Below are 20,784 nucleotides of genomic sequence, written 5' to 3'. Positions count from 1 at the left end.
ATCTTTTCTGTGCCTTTCCTGACTTGCCATGGGAACAGAGGAGAAGGCCAAGAAGGAAGCAGAGGAAAAAGCTCGCCTGGCTGCAGAGGAGAAGCAAAAGGAAATGGAAGCCAAAAGCCAGGCTGAAGAAGGTGCAGCTGGCAAAGCCGAGAAAAAGACATCTGGGGAAGCTAAGAATCAAGTCAATGGAACACGCATGAACAAAAGCGACAACCCTCGTGGGAAAAATTCCAAAGCTGAGAAGTCCTCAGGAGAAAAACAACAGAATGGTGAGTACAGTTTCACTGGTGAAAGGCTCTTTTCAGGTGTTAATGATGTGATGAATGGAAACTGGCAAATAACCGCACCTAGGAGGATGGCTCTCAGAGACGTGTCTCTGGCCCCCCCCAGCTGCTGCTCATCACATCTCACTGGGCCATGGATTCCATTAGGATCCCATCAAAAGCAGCCAGAGGCTGGCTTGGGCCTTTCTCTCTGGGGAGATTTATGCTTGTCAGACCTTTCCCAGCTGTTCTGGAGACTCTGGTCAGTGCCAGCCTGTCCACTGGGGAAATAACTATTACCAATCTGAGCACATTCCTGAGTGCTTACTGCCCAGATGTGTGGATGGAAAGTGTCTTCCATATGCACCCTCCCTCTAGCAGGCAGGGCTGGGACTCAGGTCTGTGTGTCTGTAGGTGAATAAATATATACATTAGAATGACCACCTGTCCCCTTTGCCTGGGGACTGAGGAGCTTCCTGCATCTAGAGCTTTAGATTTTAAAACCAGAAAAGTACCAGCCAAACCCGGATGATCTAGTCATCACCTTAAATGCATTGTGCTTGACGCTGAGAATTTAGAAGTAGAAAGGCCACAGGAAGTCCACAATCTCATAGAGGACATAGACATCCTTAGAAATAATTCTGAGCAAGTAACAGTCATGGCAAGACAGCCAAACTTAGCTCAAGGATCATGTCAAAAAAGAGACATTGGCCTTCTTGTGTCTGAGGCTCATAGAATGGAGAAATGTCCAAGAAAGCTTCAGGGACTGGTGGTGCCTGAGCCATTTTCAATGCTGAACTTCGCTGGTCGGATGGGGGATGGGGACTTCTTCACCAGAGGGACCAAGACAAGCTGAGGCACAGGGCATGGAATGGTTACCTTGTTTAGGGAAGAGCAGGAAGTTCAGAGTCTCTGGAACTTTCAAGGGCCCGGTTGTAGCAAGGTAGTTTTGCAGTCTGACAGACTTGGATTCGAGGCACAACTGTGCCTCTCACTTCTTGGTGGCCTTGATCAGGTTACTTAGCCTTCTACTGGCTCTGTGAAGTGTGCAGAGTAATACCACCTCACGGCAGGGCCACTTATGAGCCTCCAATAATGAGAATGAGAGCTGGAACAATGACAACAATAGAATAATTAGCATTTATTGACTATCGACCAGATGCTCTTTTAAGTATTCTCTTTACTTGTTTATTCTCTTATCCGCCTTGTAGGCCACTCTGTAGCTATTATATATGCAACATAGTCTGAATAAATGAGGAATATGTAGAAGATGCTTAGCACAACACTCTCCAATTATTTTTACAATGAACATATAGAACATGTAGAATCAGAAAACAGTATTTTAATACATATGATAATGTTAATAACTCATATCATGTTCTAAGAGCTTTGCATAAATTCCCTCAAGTAACCGTGTGAGCTCCCCAGGAGGTAGAAAAAACTTGTCCAGTTTCTCAGCAACCTGGTTCTGGAGACTGCTCCTAAGTAGCTTTGTATTCAAGTGCATCATTGTCCAGAAAGTATGTTCAATTATATAAGAATTTATGATATACCTGTTGGAGTTTTTAGAGGGCAGTGCATAAGACCCCCTCTTGTCCCCTCTGGAGGTCAGAACCAATTAAGAGAGAAATACCAGAATCAGAAAGTCAGTGGTCAACATATTAGTTCTCTTGCAACTGGAGTTGAATTAGAAAGTGTGACTTGGTCTACTGAGCACATGGGCTTCTTCACACACCTGCCTTGAAGTGAACTTAGCCAACCAGATACTGGCAGGGCATGCGGGCCTAGGACCTGCCACCTCATTCTCACCCCAGGACCCGAGCACCCCAGCACCCCAGAAAGTTGCTTCTGGAGTGATGCAAAAAGTGTGTGTCTTGTAGAAAACACATCTCGGAGGGAGCTGGGAACTAGAGAAATGGGTGGCTGAACTGAACTTTGCATTCTCAAACTCCTCCTAGATGAGCCTCTCCTTCTCAAAGGAGGAGTATGGAAGGGCTCCTGAGAGAGGCAAGATATGTTTCTTCCTTACATTTTTTTTCTTGTAGGAAAGTGGGTTAAAATGCCTTTTCCTTCATAAAAGTAATATGAATAGCATATTGAATGTTTAATATATGCCAGACATCGTACATGAGATTTTACCTACATTAAGTCATTTAAAAATGCTAACAACTCTGTAAGGTAGATATACTGATTCCCGTTTTGCAGATGAGGAAACGGAGACTCAGAGAGTTTAAATCAACTTGCTTACGGTCAAGCAGCCACTAAGTAGAGATTTCAAGTCAAATTCAGGTCTGGGTCCAAATTCTGTGTTTCGTTATCACCATGTCCATTCTATTAGCAAGTTTTGGTGCTATTGGGGAGAGTGGGAAATCAGAGGAATATTAGCCAAGGTCCATGAGAAGCTTATAATCTCTTCCAGGGTTTGGTGTACTTTTTCTGTAAAGGACCAGATAGTAAATATTGTAGACTTTGTGAGCCATGCCGTCTCTACTGCAACTGCTTAACACTCCTGTTTTAGTGCAAAAGCAGCCACAGATAACATATAAACAAGTGAACATGGCTGAATTCCAATAAAAATTTGTTTCTAAAAATGCAAGTTTGAATTCTATATACTTTTCAAATACCATTAAATATTCTTCTCTTTTTTTCAACCATTTAATAATATAAAAACTATTCTTAGTTTTGGGGCCATATAAGACCAGGCACTGGGAGCATGTTTGGCTCATGGGCCAGAGTTTACCAACCCCTGGTCTGGTCAGGGAGAGAAACCAATGAACATAAACATGCCAGTCATAGAGAGGGTTATAAATTCTATGAGATAGGTATAAACAAATACCCAGAGAGGGCAGAGGTGGCAGAAATCAGTTCTGAAGACCATTAGAGGGAGAGCCTGAAAGAAAAAAACAGGGGCCTGAGTTTTCGACTAAGCTGGGTTGATTTCACAACTGTGTTTATTTCCCAAAGTAATCAACAGTCTGCCATTTCCCTTAAAAATTAAGTATTAAATGAGAGATGGGAAAAGAAGTCAATTTTAAGCAATAATAAGAAAGGCTAATGGTGGTTCGGGACTGTGTTACAGCAGCCTAATGAAAATGATTTATAACTGTGCAGAAAGGCTCTTTTGTTCCCCTGTTATTGAATAACAGCTCACATCAGCCATTACTCCATATACAACCCATGGGAAATTACCTAATGGATTCTGTTCAAGGAACATCATCAAACAAATATGTGTCATTTTCCATCATCCTTCTTTGTGGTCTCCTAAGATACTTCTGGGATGGAACAAGAGGACGGTGGTTAAGTGGAGGTTCTAGAGGTATTCTCATCAGCCACTATGAGATCCCCTAAGCTTTGGTCTCCATCAAGTTACTTCCTTTCTCAGCCTCCCCAAGCCTGACTGAGGACAAGGCAGGCTGCCCACAGGCTGTTGGCTGGCAAATTGAACCTCTCCTGCGACTTCTGGAAGACATCCTGGTCTTGTTGCAGCTGTGGATAAAGCTCCAGTCCAGGGAAACCTTGAAGGCATAAAGTATTGTGTATTAGGGTGTAAAGGCTCATTTAGAAAAGAAAGACATTTTTCTGCAGAGAATTAGTTTGACTACAGGGCTCAAGATCCTTGATTCCATCTCTGGATCCTTAAAAGAAGAAGGAGCCAGTATTTGGAATGTTCCGAGGGACTTCCAAAGGAATCCTCTTTTTGGCCACTGATGGTGGTAAAGGGTAATGAGTATGTCCTTCACTTGAATTCCTCCTGCTTACACTCTGGCTGGAGCTGACCCCCTTTCCCTTCAATCCCTTCAGCCAGTTCATCCCATTTCAGAATTAAGAGTAAGAGGAAACTTGGGGAATTTATTGACTCCTAACTTAGCTTAGGATTTATCAAATTCCATTGGAAGATACTTACTTTGTCAAATATATCACAACCCTAAATGGTCTTGAATCGTCCTTAGGTAACCAATTCTTTATAAATCTGTGGGCCAAAAGCATTTAAAAATGGCAGCAATAAATAGAAGCCTGAAATTGGAAACTTGAGCTTCGTAGAGAAGTTAGAGCCTAGCTTCTAGAATCAGACCCATCTATGTATAATGTGGTAGATTGCTTTATTTATGCCTTAGGTTCGTAGCCGTAGAACAGAGATGGTAACATAAGTTTCATATCCATTCTTCACAATTTGGTTTGAACAAATCACTTTGTGGAAAGATCAGTTGGCCATCTCTGTAAAAACTGTCAGACAGATGGCTTAAACCAGATCTACGGCTGCCAACAGGAACAGTTTTGCTGCTGGAAGGAGCCACACATGCAAGGTTATAGGCAGAGGCGGGGCCCAGGGTGGTGTACAAACCACTGGCAGGCAGCCGGCACGCTGCTCAACACAGCAGGACAGACCAGCGTGTGACTCAGTGGCTACAGGGAAGCCAGAGGAAAACTCACCCTTGGAAAACATCCTCAATCATTTGATGAGTTTGTTATTCTACAAATTGATTGTTTTGTGAATTAAACTGTGATGAATTTGTCTACTTTCCGTCGGAGTACCTTCACAACGGGGTTGTTAGAAGAATTTAATGAAACGATGCAGGCAATATGTCTGGCACAAAGAAAGCAGGAAAGATAAGACCCTGCTTTCTCCTTCCTGGCTGCAATTATTCTTAGGGTCTTCTTGCTTCAAGAAGTTTGAGTATTTTAGTTGTAAATTATTCTGGGTTTTATGCAGGCTAAAAAGAAAGATGCCGCTAGTAAGACTGTAAGAAAAATTTCCAAAAGTTGAGAATAAGGCTGGGGAAAGGATGCCATGTCCTTTCAATGTCATAGTGGCAAACTGTTGAACAGACATGGCCAGGGATTATGTAATTATCTTAGACAGGGGTCGGCAAGAAGTCTTCTGTGTCGGCCCAGCCAGTAACTCATCCTGGTTTTGCATGTCTCTGTCACAACTATGCAGCGCTTATCACTACGGCGTGAAAGCAGCCACAGACAGTATGTAAATGAATGCATGTGACTATTTCCAATGATCTCTGTTTCCAGATTGGCCCCCGGGCTACAGGTGGACGACTCCTGCTTTAGGAGAACATGACTGTTTAACTTTGTCATTTACTATTGACACAGCCTAGGTACTGCGAAGTTGTGTGGTAACTTACAGATTTTTGACTGTTAGAAGAGATTACCCCCTTGCCCACCGGTTATGATTTTATTGCCCTGTAGGAGATAACCAGTTTTATTTCTAACACAGCAATCTCATTTTAAAGGTTTTCTAAAAGGCCTATAAATACCCATTTCCTTAAATGCCCTTGGCACCATCCTTACTATCTCTCTGATTCTTTCGTGAATGAATTAAGTTTTTGACACATGTTTATTCTACATCTGTTTGCATAGTGTTTCTGAACACTTACAAATCATATTTCGACAAGCTGTTACTTAGAATACTGTTTATAACTCTGTTTTAGAGTTCAAATATCATTGTGTGATGTGCCAGAGATCACATTCACTACCTTAAATATGTTTGTCCTTATAGTAGGTCTGTAAAGTATATTATTATCCCCATTTTGCAGATGAGGAAACTGACACCTATAGAACTTAAGTAGCTATGAGCTGGCAAAATTTACATTTGACCTAAGTTTTTCTGCTCTCCACAGCCCAATAATAAAGCTGAACTTCTTTTCTCAAAAATAAACATTATTGGCTCAAGTGCTACGTTGTTTAACAGGAACTTTGTCTTAATTTCTGGATCATAATCTAACTTTTAAGACCTAATATGTGGTTTAAAAAGGTATTTACATTCAGACATGTACCCCCCTCATGACTAAATTATGTACTTTTTTTTTCATCTTTTTACCTTGACAAGTTTAGGACTATTTATAACTTCCCTTTTAGCTGTATACGTATGCTATTTGTCATGTTTATTACTTTCAGGTGACGTGAAAGATGGTAAAAATAAGACAGACAGGAAGGATCAATCCAATGTCGGAAGTGATTCAAAGAAAACAGATGGTAAGAGCATAATTCCCGTTATATTTTTCCATAAAATGTGCGATTTAATGCAGGTTTGTTAGAATTACACCTAGAATTGAATTGTGATTGTTAATATATTCTTATATTATACTGTAAAAAATCCCTTCACTGCATGTAGGGAGTATTCAATCCCTATTTCAGTAATTTGCAGATTATCATTGTGTCTCTTCCCCTCCGCCATCCTTTGCTCCATCTCAAATGCATTCTATACTCTCTCTCTTCACCACTTGCCATTTTTTCATTTTCACTTTAAAGTTGCCTCAGGACTTACTGTTTGGAATGGAATGGACTACAAGTCTTTGGTTGTGAATTGTGGGAAGTGCTCCATGTTTTCAGTTTTAGCATTTTCTCTTTTAATGAGGAATTATTGCTTTTGGTAAGAACAGAAATCTGTTCGGTGTTATCACTGTGTTGGGAGGCCCACATGTTGGAGAATGTGCATAGTTGTAGAATGCAGGTTGGTCAGCAAGAATAAGTCTCAAAGGCAAGTTCCAAATGGCAATCCCCACCAAACCAGTTAGACTGAACCTACCTTGTGATGTGCTCCATAAACATTGCTTTTACTTTTCACAAAGAGCATTCTACTCTCTCTAAAGCCTGAAAGTTCAGATTATTATATCCTTCAGGACTTGTACTAGCCTACTGAGAAAACTGTTCTTACCTTTTATATCAACCTCCTGTTTCATTTGTAACATGGGCTTATTCTTGGCGACTCCTTCATACATGTACATGATATTAAACTGAACATGCATGCTTACTTCGGCAGCACATATACTAAAACTAAAAATGCAAGTTTCTAGAGTAAGTGGTTTGTGTTAAGAGTCCCAGATGCTTTTGAATCATACCTCCCTAGAGACATTGCATTGGATGCTAAGCTGTTCTTTGATGGTTTGGTTTTAATGTCATTGAAGGACAACTACTGAGTATCCAGATTGAGGAGTAAGAGGAAATTTGAACACAACTCCACCTATTAAAAAGGAAGCAGCCCCTCTAGCTTTCATCTCTAAGCCACTGTGACAGGCTTTCTTTACTCATATGCACGAAATCAGTTCTCAAGACTTTTTTTTTAAGCTCATTCAATAATTCACTCCAGGTGTCTTATCACATAATTCCTAGGGAACACCCATATGCAGTTTTTCACCGAATTGTTTATGCAAATGGAAACCATATATCTAATAAAAATAAAAATAAATAGCTCCTTGAATGATTGTGACTAAGACATGAATTACACAGAGACAAAACAGAATTCAAGGGGCGCCTGGGTGGCTCAGTGGGTTAAGCTTCTGCCTTCAGCTCAGGTCATGATCTTGGGGTCCTGGGAACGATCCCCACATTGGGCTCTCTGCTCAGCAGGGAGCCTGCTTCCCTCTCTCTCTGCCTGCTGCTCTGCCTACTTGTGATCTCTCTCTCTCTCTCTCTGTCAAATAAATAAATAAATAAAATCTTAAAAAAAAAAAACAAACCAGAATTCAAAATGACAGTCATCCTAGCCAAACTTTATTATGGGTAAGATTTGTTGCCAGATATCATTAAACCCAAGTCAAGGTAACACAAGCCAGAACATGTACAGTAGAGGAGAATGGTGTTAGATATAAACCCAGCACCTGGACACCTGGCCCATCCTGCACCCAGTGACTAGCTCATCTGAATTCCTACAGCATAAAAGTGCAGAGTAAGTCCCAAACCTTTAATATGGGATCTTGTTGCATTTTTATATTGTGCTACAAATATCTATAATATACATACATCATCTGTTATGATGGTGTCATGTGGGCTTGTGAGTTAAATTTTATTTACCTTCATTAAGCACTTTTATTTTACCGGTACCATTTGTAATTGAATTGTCCCCAAGTATTAATAATTAAACAGCTTTTTTAAAAAAGAGGGGTGTGGGAAGGGATCAACAGATATGTTCTATTGAACAAATAAATGTAAAGCTTGATTGCTTAATGAACATGATTCTGGATCCCACTGGAAAATGAAAAGCGTTCAATAAATAAAGAAGAGATATTTTCTGATGTCTATTCCTTTTCCCCTCCATAACTCTAACTTTCCTCTGCTTCCAGTGGGTCAGGTGTGTTTATACTAGCAAGCTTATACACAAACTTGGACATGAACAACTTTCTATTTTAATTTCATTGATGGGCTAATGTGACATCAGTCGTTCTCACTGCTTTGATATCATAAGGACACAGATCACTGGGCTTCAGTTACTTGTGCTATCTTGGCCAAAAATCTTTCCCAAGGACTAAAAGCCATTCTTGGTGGCATGAAGTGGAATAGATTTTGATCAAGCCTCATTTATCTCTTCACCTTTGGTCATCAAAAGTCTCTACTTAAGGAAAAATTTTAAGTGATATATTGGATCAGAGGGTACATTGATTATTAAAAGCTGCCTAGTAATAACCATATACATTTTGAACATTTCTTTTTAATAGGTCCTATTACATTTGATGATGAGAGGTAGTCAGTTTAACTATTGTTAATGCCTCTCCCCCTAATACAAGCCTTGGGAGCCAGGGGTGACCAGCTCTGTCTAATTTTTGAGAGGGAGTATCCAAGCCCAATTCAGTGCCCAGTATGACCAAACCCACTATGGTTTGAAGTTGGAACATTATACCCATTCAGAAAGAAACCTGATGGAAACTGGACCACAGTTGGTTATTCCCAAACTCCACTGAGCTGAGGCACACACAGAGGGAAGGGGTGTGTGCTAAAAGCATAAATTATATCCTGGCATAGTGAAAACATTGCAGTTGAACATTATCTCTGTCAGGCTACTGAGGGTACTACTTAGTATTCTGCAGCACTAATTTTCAAACTGGCTTCAAAGAATGATGTCCTTTGAAACTACATTGTTTACTCTTAGGGAGAAATGTACTAACATAAAAAGATCAGGGCCTCTGAGCCAAGATTCTCTCAGGGCCTAAACTTTTACAGTGTCACTGGGAGACTGGCGGGGTGCCAGTGAATGAATTATTTTCAGTGTGTTTTTAGTCATGTTTGAAACAGCATAGTCTCTTGGACCTGCATAATTTTTTATAGTTGCCCAGAAATATGAATTTGCTTTTAACTTTGACTACATTAAAGAGATATAAGAGATATAAGAGATAGCCACCATTTGTGTCTCTCAAAAGATTGATTATATGGGGCGCCTGGGTGGCTCAGTGGGTTAAGCCGCTGCCTTCGGCTCAGGTCATGGTCTCAGGGTCCTGGGATCGAGTTCCGCATCGGGCTCTCTGCTCTGCGGGGAGCCTGCTTCCCTCTCTCTCTCTCTCTGCCTGCCTTTCTGTCTACTTGTGATCTCTCTCTGTCAAATAAATAAATAAAATCTTTAAAAAAAAAAGATTGATTATATGATATAATATATAAGAGATAAGAGATAGCCACCATTTATGTCTCTCAAAAGATTGATTATAATTAGGCCCTACGGGGTTATTTGCCAAGTCCCAGAGAGAGAGTTCAGCAGGAATTTCTCCTTCACTGAATCTTCTGGAAATTGGAGTGTTTAAGAGTATTCATGAAATTTAAAAGTCAACTGTGTAGAGTGAAAAGAGTGGACAAAAGACCATCTATGTACCTCTGCTTCTGCCAAAGAGGACTAATAAGAATTAGATTCACCCTTTCACATGAACAATAGTAATCATAATAAAGACAACTTACGTGGGAAAAATAGTTTTCAAGATACTGGACGTCAAGAAATGAAGAACAGTAATCTCCAAGAAATAGGAAACAAATGATATAATACCTATGATTGTTCCAGCTTACTCCTTTGAGAGGATTTCCAGGCAACATAGGAGGGAGAACCCAGGCAGACCTGATGGATTTCTTGAGTTGAAGAGTTGAATAGGGTCTGGGGAGAGCCATTGTGGCTCAAGTTAACAGATAAAGTACCAGAGCGTAGAGAGCTGTAGAGATATAGAACTCCAGAATCTAAAGAGTAGTCATTCATCAGAGTCCTGATTGACCCATACAGATAAGAAACTACCTGAGATCAGGAAAGAACCATTCAAGAGGATTAGAGGGAGTGGTCCTAATGTTCACACTTCATATAAGGCAAGAAAAGTGCCTATTCCCAATAGCCAGACTTGAATACCTCATAATTGAAAGGGAATTGGGTAGAAGCCACCTAAATTGTCTTATTTTGTTAGTTGGGGAGTAAATAGCTGTAAGCTAAATGCTGCTTGGTTTTCACCTAATAAACCTTGAAAACAAGACATAAAAGGATCAAAGTGTTTCCAAATAACTGCACCCCAAAGTTCGTGTATAGGAATACAAAAGTATCCAGTACCCATCAAGGTAAAATTCACCACATCCAATATCCCATCAAAAACTACTGGATGTGCGGGGCGCCTGGGTGGCTCAGTGGGTTAAGCCGCTGCCTTCGGCTCAGGTCGTGGTCTCAGGGTCCTGGGATTGAGTCCCGCGTCGGGCTCTCTGCTCAGCGGGGAGCCTGCTTCCCTTCCTCTCTCTCTGCCTGCCTCTCTGCCTACTTGTGATCTCTGTCAAATAAATAAATAAAATCTTAAAAAAAAAAAACTACTGGATGTGCAAAGAAGCAAGAAAATACTATGCGTAATAAGAGAAAGAGAGAGAACTGAAACAGAAGTTAGAATAGCAGACAAGAATATTAAAGCAGTTCTTATAACTATAACCCATATGTTTGAAAGTTGATTAGGGATATGGGAGATACAAAGAAGGGAAAATCAAACTTCTAGAAATAAACACTATAATGTATGATTTAGAAAACATACTGGATGGTATTAGCTAAAAACATCAGATGAAATTAATAATAAGTGAAAATAATAAGATGAAAATAATAATAAGAGATTAGACATTGTAGAAGAAAACAATAGTGAAAAACTATCCAAAATAAAACAGAAAAAAATTGTAAAGAGCAACAGTGAATTTTAGGACATCTTCAACAGCCTAATGTATGTAACTGGAGTTCCTAACATAAAGAAGAGAGAGAGGAAGAAAGAAAAATATTTGATGAAGTAATTTACTTGGGCAAAGCAAATTTTGCCCAATGATAAAAACTACAAATGCACAGACTCAAGAAGCTCAGTAAAGCCCAAGCACAAGAAATTTGATAAAATTACACCAAAACATGTCATAATCACATTATTCAAAACCAGTAATGAAGAGAAAATTTAAAAACAGCAAGAGAGATAAAAAAATTCATGTACAATTGAATAAAGATGAGGATAACTGTAGATTTCTTATCAGAAACAATGCAAGTGAGAAGACAGTGGAGCAACATCTTTAACATGCTGAAAGAATAAAATAATTCAATTAAGAATTCTATACCCAGCAAAAATATCTTTCAGATATAAAAGCTGAAAGAAGTCATCACTGGTGGACCCCACAGTACAAGAAATGTTAATGAAAGGGAGTAGGGTAACTATGCTAGTTGGAAATATGGACCTTCCCAAAAGAATGAGGCACATGAAAAATGGTAACTAGATGGATAAAGATCATTGCCTATTTGAACAATATAATAGTAATACATCATCTGATTTTTAACACATACAACTGAGGGGCACATGTACGGTGCCTTTGGTTAGGTGGCTGACTCTCGGTTTCAGCTTAGGTGGTAATCTCGGGGTCATGAGATCAAGTCCCACATTGGGTGTCATGCTCAGTGTGGAGTCTGCTTGAGATTCTTTCTCCCTCTCCCTCTGCTCCTCCTGCATATTCTCTCTCTCTCTCAAATAAATAAATCAGTAAATCTTAAAAAATAACATATGACTGAAATAGCGTAAACAGACAATAGCATCAAAAGCTGGGAAGGGAGAAATGGAAGTATACGATTGTAAAGTTCTACTATACATGAAGTGACATAATATCATTTGAAAGTTGATTGTGGTAAATTAAGAGCATATACTATAAACTCTAAAGCAACTAAAATAACAAAACAAAGACATATAGCTAATAAGCCAACAAAAGAGATAAAATGGAATTGTAAAAATACTTAATCTGCAAGAAGGTTAAAAAAAAGATAAGAAGGGAACAAAGAACATATGAGACAAATAGGAAACAAATAGCAAGATCACAGACTTAAAACTAAACATATCAGTTATGACATTAAATGTCCTAAAGACCCCAATAAAAAAACAGAGATTTTCAGATTATAAAACACAATTATAGTCTGCCTTTATTTAAAAAAAAACACAAACCAAAACACAAACCACAAATAGCCCAAAAGTAAAAGGATGACAATTGGTATATCAAGGTAACTAATAAAAAGAAAACTTGAATGGCTGCATTAATAGCTGACAAGGTAGATTTCATTGCAAACCCTATCACCAGAGATAAAGAAGTTCATTTCATGATAAAGTTGTCCATTTATAAAGATGATATAATAATCCTTTATGCACTGAATTACACAAAATTAACTAAAAAAATTATTTTTTAAAACTTTTTAAGATTTTATTTGTTTGGGGGAGAGAGAGAGAGAGAGAGAGTGAATGCATGAGTTAGGGGAGGAGCCAGACACCCTGTGAGCAGGGAGCTGAGGGCTTGATCCCAGGATCCTGGGATCATGACCTGAGCTGAAAGTATATGTTTAACCAACTGAGTCGTCCAGGCACCCTCAGCAAAAAAAAAAAAAAAAATTTAATCCATAATTTTATTCAGAGACATTAACATTCCTCTCTCAATCATTAATAGAATAAACAGATGTAAATCAGCAATGAAAGGAATATTTGAACAACACTACCAACCAACTTCACCTAAGTGGCATCCCTAGAATACCCAACCATAGAGAACGCACATTCTTTTCAAGTGCATGTGGAAGAACATTTATCAATATAGACCAGATTGTGAGTTATAAAATAAGGCCCAATAAATTGAAAAGGATCCAAGTCATATAAAGCATATTTACAGGTCATTGTGGAATTAAATTGGCATAAGGATATTCATATTATTTTAGTATCCTTTTAATTTTTGTAGAATATATCATGACAATCTATCATTTTTTTATATTGGTAATTTGTCTTTTTCTCTTTTTTCCCCTTACCAGTCTGGCTAGAGGATAAGTTTTTACTAATTATTGTTATTACTATTTCTCTTGTTTTTCTGTTTTATTTCATTGATTCCTTATCTTTTTATTTTTTTCTTCTGCTTTCTTTGAGTTGAGTTTGTCTTATTTTCTAGCTTTTTTAAGGTGGAAGCTAACATGATTAATTTGAGATTGTTTTTCTAATGTAGGCATTAAGTGCTATAAATTTCTTTTTTTTTTTTTAAAGATTTTATTTATTTATTTGACAGAGAGATCACAAGCAGGCAGAGAGGCAGGCAGAGAGAGAGGAGGAAGCAGGGCTCCCCGCTGAGCAGAGAGCCCGATGCGGGGGCTCGATCCCAGGACTCAGATCATGACCTGAACCGAAGGCAGCAGCTTAACCCACTGAGCCACCCAGGCACCCCAGTCCTATAAATTTCTAAGTACCACTTTAGTAGTATGCCATAAATATTAACATGCTGTATTCACATTTAGTTCAAAATACTTTCTAATTTCTATTTTAATTTTTACATTGATTTAAGAATTATTTAGAAGCATAGTATTTAGTTGCCAAATATTGGGGGATTTTCCAGAGATAGTGGAAATGTAAGTCCTCTCCAATTGATCTACAGATTCATGCAATTCAATTAAATCCTAGCAGGTTTTTTTTTGGGAGGGGGGTAGAAATTAGCAAACCAATATAAAATTTATGTGGAAATGCATAGCACCCAAAATAACAAAGCAAGTTGGAAAAAGAAGGGAAAAGTTGGAGGGCTTAAAAGGAAGACCTTATTTGAAGACTTACTGTAAAGCTTAGTAATGAAAGCAGCATGGTATTAGCATCACAATAGACAAATGGGTCAATAGAATAGAGAGTCCAGAAGTAGATCCACATGTACATGGACAACTTACTATGACAAAGGGCATTCCATGGAGAAAGGTAGTCATTAACAAATGGTGATGGAATAATTCATTATTGATATGCAAAATTATCTCCTATATTTTACATCATATGCAAACATCAAAATCATAAACCTAAATTGAAAATGTTAAATTATAAGACTCAAGGTTAAGAAAACAGGAAGGACCCTTTGCAATCTCAAGTTAGGCAAAGGTTTTCTAGGTATGACACCAAAAGTACGAACCATAAGAGAAGAAGCTAATAAATTATACTTTAATAAATTAAGAACATCTGCTCTTCAGAAGCTTCTATTAGGAGAATGAAAAGACAGCCACAGACCTGGGGAGAATATTTACAAAGCCTATATGTTTTAAAAGAGTTATATCCAAAATATATAAGAAACTTCAATGTTCAATAATAGAGAAATAAACAACTTCATTAAAGATATGCAAAAAGATTTAAACATTTCACAAAGAAGAGATGTACAGCTAGCAAATAGGTACATTAAGAAGATCATAGATATCAGTAGGAAATGCAAATTAAAAGCCAAATTAAACACCATAATGAGAGAAAACAAAACAAAACTTATACGTGGGGAGATGATTTTACACTTGTAATATTATATTCACCTAATAATTTCTTAGTTCTCAACTTCCCTTTGCCTGTAAGGACACAACTTTGTCAGCTCATTTCCTTATAGCCACTCTTTCTGTGTATTTCTTAAGTTGCTCCTTGTCTTGTCTTTAGGCTCTCAATACAGGAAACATGAAAGGCAATTGAGCCAATATTCTTGTTAGTTCCTGTAGAACAACTACTTGAAATTAAAAGTCTTGTAGTATACATTCACGAATTTGCTTGTGATGTGATTCTTCACAAGACTGGTATCTCATGACCTTGACTTACTGCAGGGCTCACAAGAGTCAACCAAAGAATGATTGTGTTTTTCCTGTTTTCTAACTAGATGATCCTACCAGAGTAGTTTGAAAGTGGGTAAATAAATGGAATGGATGACTCTGACTCTGTTAGATGCCTTTGGTTCTGTTATAATAGATGTGCCAGTTTATAAAAGCAGCGGAAGGATATTTTACACTTGAGTTGTACTTGGTGTTCTTATTTTTCAGCTGACATTGAAAATATTTCGTTAGTTGCCTTAAGGAGTGTCATGACTTGCTTTGCAGTGGAGTTGGTAGTGAGAGATAGATAGAGCCTGCCCAGGCCTGGAGGTGTGCCCTTCTCTGCAAATCCAGGGAGGAAACAGTCCAAAAGCAGGTGCCTGCATGAAGAACTGAGATGCATGTCTGTCTTTACAGCAAAGATAGTGTCTGACTTAGTTCATGTTCAGAGATTTGAGAAGCAAAAAACACATTGGCACATAGATCATTATTCAGGAGGCATGCCTTTGTTGAGACCATCATCAGTTTCATTCTGTATAAATACTTGTACCCCATATTCTCTTCTCAGGGAATCATGCTCACCTCATTCGTTCTTCCAAGTACTTTTTTCCCACCTACTCAGGACAGTAGTTGTTAGGCTGTCTTATATACCAGAATAAAGAACTGCCCTATTTCAGATCTATCAAACCATAGCTTGTAAGTCCATGCCTCCTTTTATTTCCTCATTGTTCCAATCAATGCTGTTTCTTCCCACAGGGCTTCTTAGTATCACTTGCAGCTGATGCTGTCTGTGCCTTGGTCCATGTAGAGCTATAGAAGCAATTGAAACGCTTTTGCCCACCTTTAGTATACTCGTATTTAATCAATCCAATACATCTTACCTAGCCACGGGAACTTTATAGGCATTTATATTTATTTAATATTTTCTTCAAGTTTTGACAGATTGATTTGTTTCTAAGCAGCTGTCAATATGATTTATTCAGAAGTCGTAATGTGTTACAAGTCTTAGAGGGCAGTGTCTTAATGGCCATCTTAGTTTGAAACTTCTATCCCAATTTGTTTTACGTAAGGTACACATAAGACAATTTAGTAATAGAAGAGGGTAATGGAGTCTTGAAAATTCTTGACATAGGATTTGTGACATGGAAGCCCACTTTGTGGATTTTCATTCATTTTGTTGTATATGTAAGAATTATCTTATCTGGAAAAAAAAAACAAAACATCAATCCCTTCATTTGGGAGCCTACACTATGCATGATGTTGTAAAGGAGAATAGCTGATTAGCAAGAAGGGCTCCACACAATGGAAAAGGAGTTTCATATTGACAGTAAATGAAGAGTTGGTTATGCTGCAAAAGATCTGTTTGACACTAACACCAATACTCCTAACCAATGTATGGTTTGACTGCTAATTACTGATGTACAAGATGTACTGGAATACTCCTGTCAACTGGCTAGTCAGTGGTTTCCTTCTGCTGAAGGAAAACCTACCTGGGAACTCAAATCATATCAGAAAGTTGCTTTACAAGCTGAGAAGGAAGGAGAGTTAGTTGATGAAGTATAACTTCAAGGTAGAATATCTTGATACATCTGTCTCCACCATTGGGATAGACTTGCCAAGAAAAATAGTATGGCAGCCATCTTGCATGCCCTATATTCTGACAGTGAAAGAGGCACTCCTCCTTGGCACCTCTCTTTCTATTCTCCTTTTTGACCACAAATTCAGCCATCAGATAGGTTGATATCTTGGAGTAGATGATCATTCTTGTTTACTTTTAGTTGTTTGTGATTGCATTTCTGGACCTTAATCTTGAAGAAACCTCTTTGTTTTTAAGGCATTGTTTTTGATTCCCCACCACAGGTATGATCAGATTATGAACCGTGATGAGTAAAAAGAGCCAAGGGTGGTGAGCAGTTCTGATAACACTAGTTGTTACCCTGTCCTTTCCTCTCACATCCAAGGCAGTACTACTGTACCAATAACCTTAAGTCCTTCCTAATTTACTTTAAGTACGGAACCTATAAAACTTTACTATTTAACTGCTTTTAGCAATGAATGATTTGCAATACACCTCACTATTGATCATGCCACTGAAGTCAACCTCTGCTGTCTTGAGGTAGTTTTTATAAATAGCTAATCCATCTTTTGGGTATTTTATTTTGTTTCCTTCTCAGAGGATAATGTTTTTTTCTTAGTTCTGGGAAGATATTGCACTGTAGTCCTTTATGTATTGACAAAAGCTGCCTATTTCTTTAATGAAGAATTTTCCTTCAGCATGAGAATCTAGCATCTTTATGAGTTATTTTCCATGAGTGTACAGGGACCAAACATCTGGAGTCCCCTGAGTCCCGGTTAAGATAAGTCATCATAACAACACATGTTCTGATTAATACCCCATTTCCCTTAGCCATTTGTTCATGAAAACTCCTGTGACCTATTTACTTAACAATATATGTGTATGTACTACATATGGAGCATCAACAGTGAAGAAATGATATGGTTAGCAAGAAAAGCTGTGAGATATTTGTTTTTCAAAACATTTTACATCCTTATTTTCTCAAGTCGTAAGATAACCCAAGGGTCTAAACCATGTACTCCCATATCCCTGTCGAAGGAAAACTACAAAAAGTTTGGATAAATGCAGGAGAGGATTGCAAAATTATTTCTTAGCTTGCCTGTATTCTCATGTAGGCTGACAAAACCTCACTAATTAGATTTTAAAGGGTTTGTTGCAAAACATTTTGATCGATATACTTAAGTGTTATTTTCTAGTTATTTTCAGAAGCTGTGGCTGTAGGTTGACCCAATAAGAGTTATTGTGAGTTCAGCACCACTGAAACCCAACACAGTTGTTATTTGGGTGATTGGAGGGAAGACTAGTACCATTCCATGATATGTGGATAGGACGTGGTCAAATGGGGTGAACTAAATAATGTTCCTGCTCTTTTTACTACCGACTTATACTCTTGAGAGCTTGGAAGTATAAAGGCTATTACTTACACATGGTTCTAGTATCGGTGAGTCACAGTGAATCAGAACAGTTAGCTCTTTTGGTTACAAACATGCATTTCAAACCAATATAAACTTCCAGGTTTGGTGAATATCTTTGTGCTTCTCAAGGAGGGGGTATAATAGGTATCCTCATGATGGATTATAAAGGAACAGGTGGCATGCTACTACCATCATCCTCCTGTCCACTTTTGTGCTTTTGGAACTCACATTTGTAGTATTGAAACAGTAACTGAAATATATATAGTATATACATGTGTATGTATATTGCATATATAGGTGATATAATCTATATAATACAATGTAGGATTGGTGGGTTTAAAATAATTAAATTGTGTTATACCAAAGAAAACTTCTGAAGACAATTCATGCTTTTTACATTGCCATTTAGATTCCAGTCTCTTACCAAATAACTACATAGTAGAAATGTCAAATAAAAGTATATTAGGTACACTTTGGTAATGACAAAATTAATCTTTTTAAACAACTTTTCCCTTGAAATTACTGGTATATAAGCTTTCGTTGTTTCACTTTATCTTCTAGACATTTCGTTACACTCTTAATGTACCATTGTATTTTTAAAGGAACCCAGTCTGACAGAAAGGATTATAATTTTGGAACTGTGGAAAATGTGATTTTTCCCCCTCAACACTGATGTTCAGGATTAAAAATAACTTCTTAGTATTCATGAAATAAATATTTATCTATTTTCCCCCTAAAAATTCAGATTTTGTCAGATTCTACACAGGGAAGGGGAGGAACACAAGTAACAATGCATTTGTCAAAAGAAACTCTATTAACATTATAAAAAAATTCATTAAAATAACAGCTGCCTTTGCAATAAATATGTGCCAATTTCAGGAGCTAGCACTGTCTATATTGTTAACGCCATTTCTTTTCTAGACACCCACACACTAGGAGAACCGTTAAAAATGCAGTATCAAGCAAGTATCGAAGCTTCCTCTTTGTGTTTATTCTTAGCATTCTCCACAGAAGGGCACCACAATCTTCAAGTGACATCTGTATTTCATAAGTATTAGCCCTCTATCATACATGCTATTTTTATTTTCTACTCTGGAGCCACAGTGAAAACTTGAGAAAAAAATATTTCTTTCTTCTTTCACTTACTTTGAATCTTACATTGCTTTTCCTGAACTAGTAAAATTGAGAAAACATGAAGAGCAGTCATAATGTTTCAGGTCTAAAATTCTAGCCTCACTTTCTCTGAAGGACTTCCTTGGTCTCTGTGGTCTCTGGCTTCTTGTTGGCTTCAAAAACAGCAGATTCAAAGACTGGTCAGAATTAAAAACTTTCATATGCAGACAATTCTAGGTTGTCTCACTGGTACTGGCACCACAAGGAGTGGTATGGGCTGCTGCTGCCTGCTGTTTACTTACCTCTCAAGAGTGGGGCAGGCCTGGGAGCACTTACAGAGTCAAATGTTTTCATTGTTTCCTTAGGCATTAAAGTACTAATTTCTTTTTTCTTTTTTTTTTTTTAAAGATTTTATTTATTTATTTGACAGAGAGAAATCACAAGTAAGCAGAGAGGCAGGCAGAGAGAAAGGAGGAAGCAGGCTCCCTGCTGAGCAGAAAGCCCGATGTGGGGCTCGAACCCAGGACCTGGGATCATGACCTGAGCCGAAGGCAGTGGCTTAACCCACTGAGCCACCCAGGCGCCCCCTAATTTCTTAATAAGAGACAAACAACAGTAAAACACCTTGGGCAGTGTGGGGCAGAGAGGGAGAATTATTTACAGAATTTTAGTTTGGAAAGACCATGCTGTGTAAAGGGAAAGAGAAGGCAGAAAAGTTAGAGATTAAAACTTTAATACCATCATTATTCGCAGTGATAGCACAGATGCCATGGATCAAAAGAAAAGAAAAAATTGGGCGAGGGTTGGAGCTAAAAACTGCCATCTTTTGTTCTGTTCTTATTCTGTGAATTTGGATCAAATGGGTAAATTTTAAGATCTCATCGTGTTGGCATAGGCAAGGTTTCAGGAAGTTAATATTCCTGTAAATTTACTTACTTACTTTGTCTGTCCATCTGTTAATCCATCCATCCATCCATCCATCCATCCACCCATCTATCTTAGCAGGGCTGTAGCATTAGTATTACATGCAGTGAAATTAACTTAAAACAATCATACTGTAATCATATCCGTTATCATTTGGGGCAGGGAGAAAGCAGGCAGTGTATGTTTTTGGATATTTAGGGATAACCATTTAAAATAGCACTTAAGACCTAAAACAGTGAAATCTCTGGATAAATTCTAACAGCTATATCTAAAATAACATTTGTTTGTTTTTAGCATTTCCTCATTATTAAAAAACCAAACGAAACCAGAACCCACAGAAATTCTACTAGACATCTAAAATTGGGTTTGATTTTGCCACATTTATTCTTCCTTTCCATTGCTTACTGTATTTTGTTATTTTCATAGAAAGTTGACTCCATAAGGAGGCAGCTATGGTAGAGTTTCTGGAACTCGAAAATCTGGTTTGAATCCCAGCTCTGTTCTCAGCCAAGTCAGCTTATTTCTTTGAGCTTGGATGATAGTTGAATCAGGCTGTAAAAAATCAAAACCAAGAAAAATGAAAAAGTGTTTACAGTTGTTTTTCAAGCCTTGTGCCAGATTCGTAGATGATCTAGGAATAAACATTATGACAGATAAACACATTTTAAGAGCCAAATCACGTTAAATTGA

General features: G+C 38.0%; 1 protein-coding gene across 9 annotated transcripts in view; it reads left to right on the top strand.

The window, feature by feature from the left end:
* PDE1C (phosphodiesterase 1C) overlaps window positions 1-20,784 on the top strand; it is a 518,030-nt gene that overhangs the window by 455,461 nt on the left and 41,785 nt on the right. For all 9 annotated transcript variants that reach the window (XM_047694803.1, XM_047694805.1, XM_047694806.1 and 6 more), the window contains 2 exons: window positions 39-269; window positions 6,171-6,248. In XM_047694803.1, coding sequence (XP_047550759.1) covers window positions 39-269; window positions 6,171-6,248 — 309 coding nt within the window. The remainder of the gene's footprint in view (window positions 1-38; window positions 270-6,170; window positions 6,249-20,784) is intronic.

This window comes from Lutra lutra, chromosome 11 (assembly GCF_902655055.1).
Source record: "Lutra lutra chromosome 11, mLutLut1.2, whole genome shotgun sequence".
Classification (NCBI taxonomy): domain Eukaryota; kingdom Metazoa; phylum Chordata; class Mammalia; order Carnivora; family Mustelidae; genus Lutra; species Lutra lutra.
Note: the sequence above shows the minus strand (reverse complement) of the source record. Positions and strands in the feature narration are given on the sequence as shown.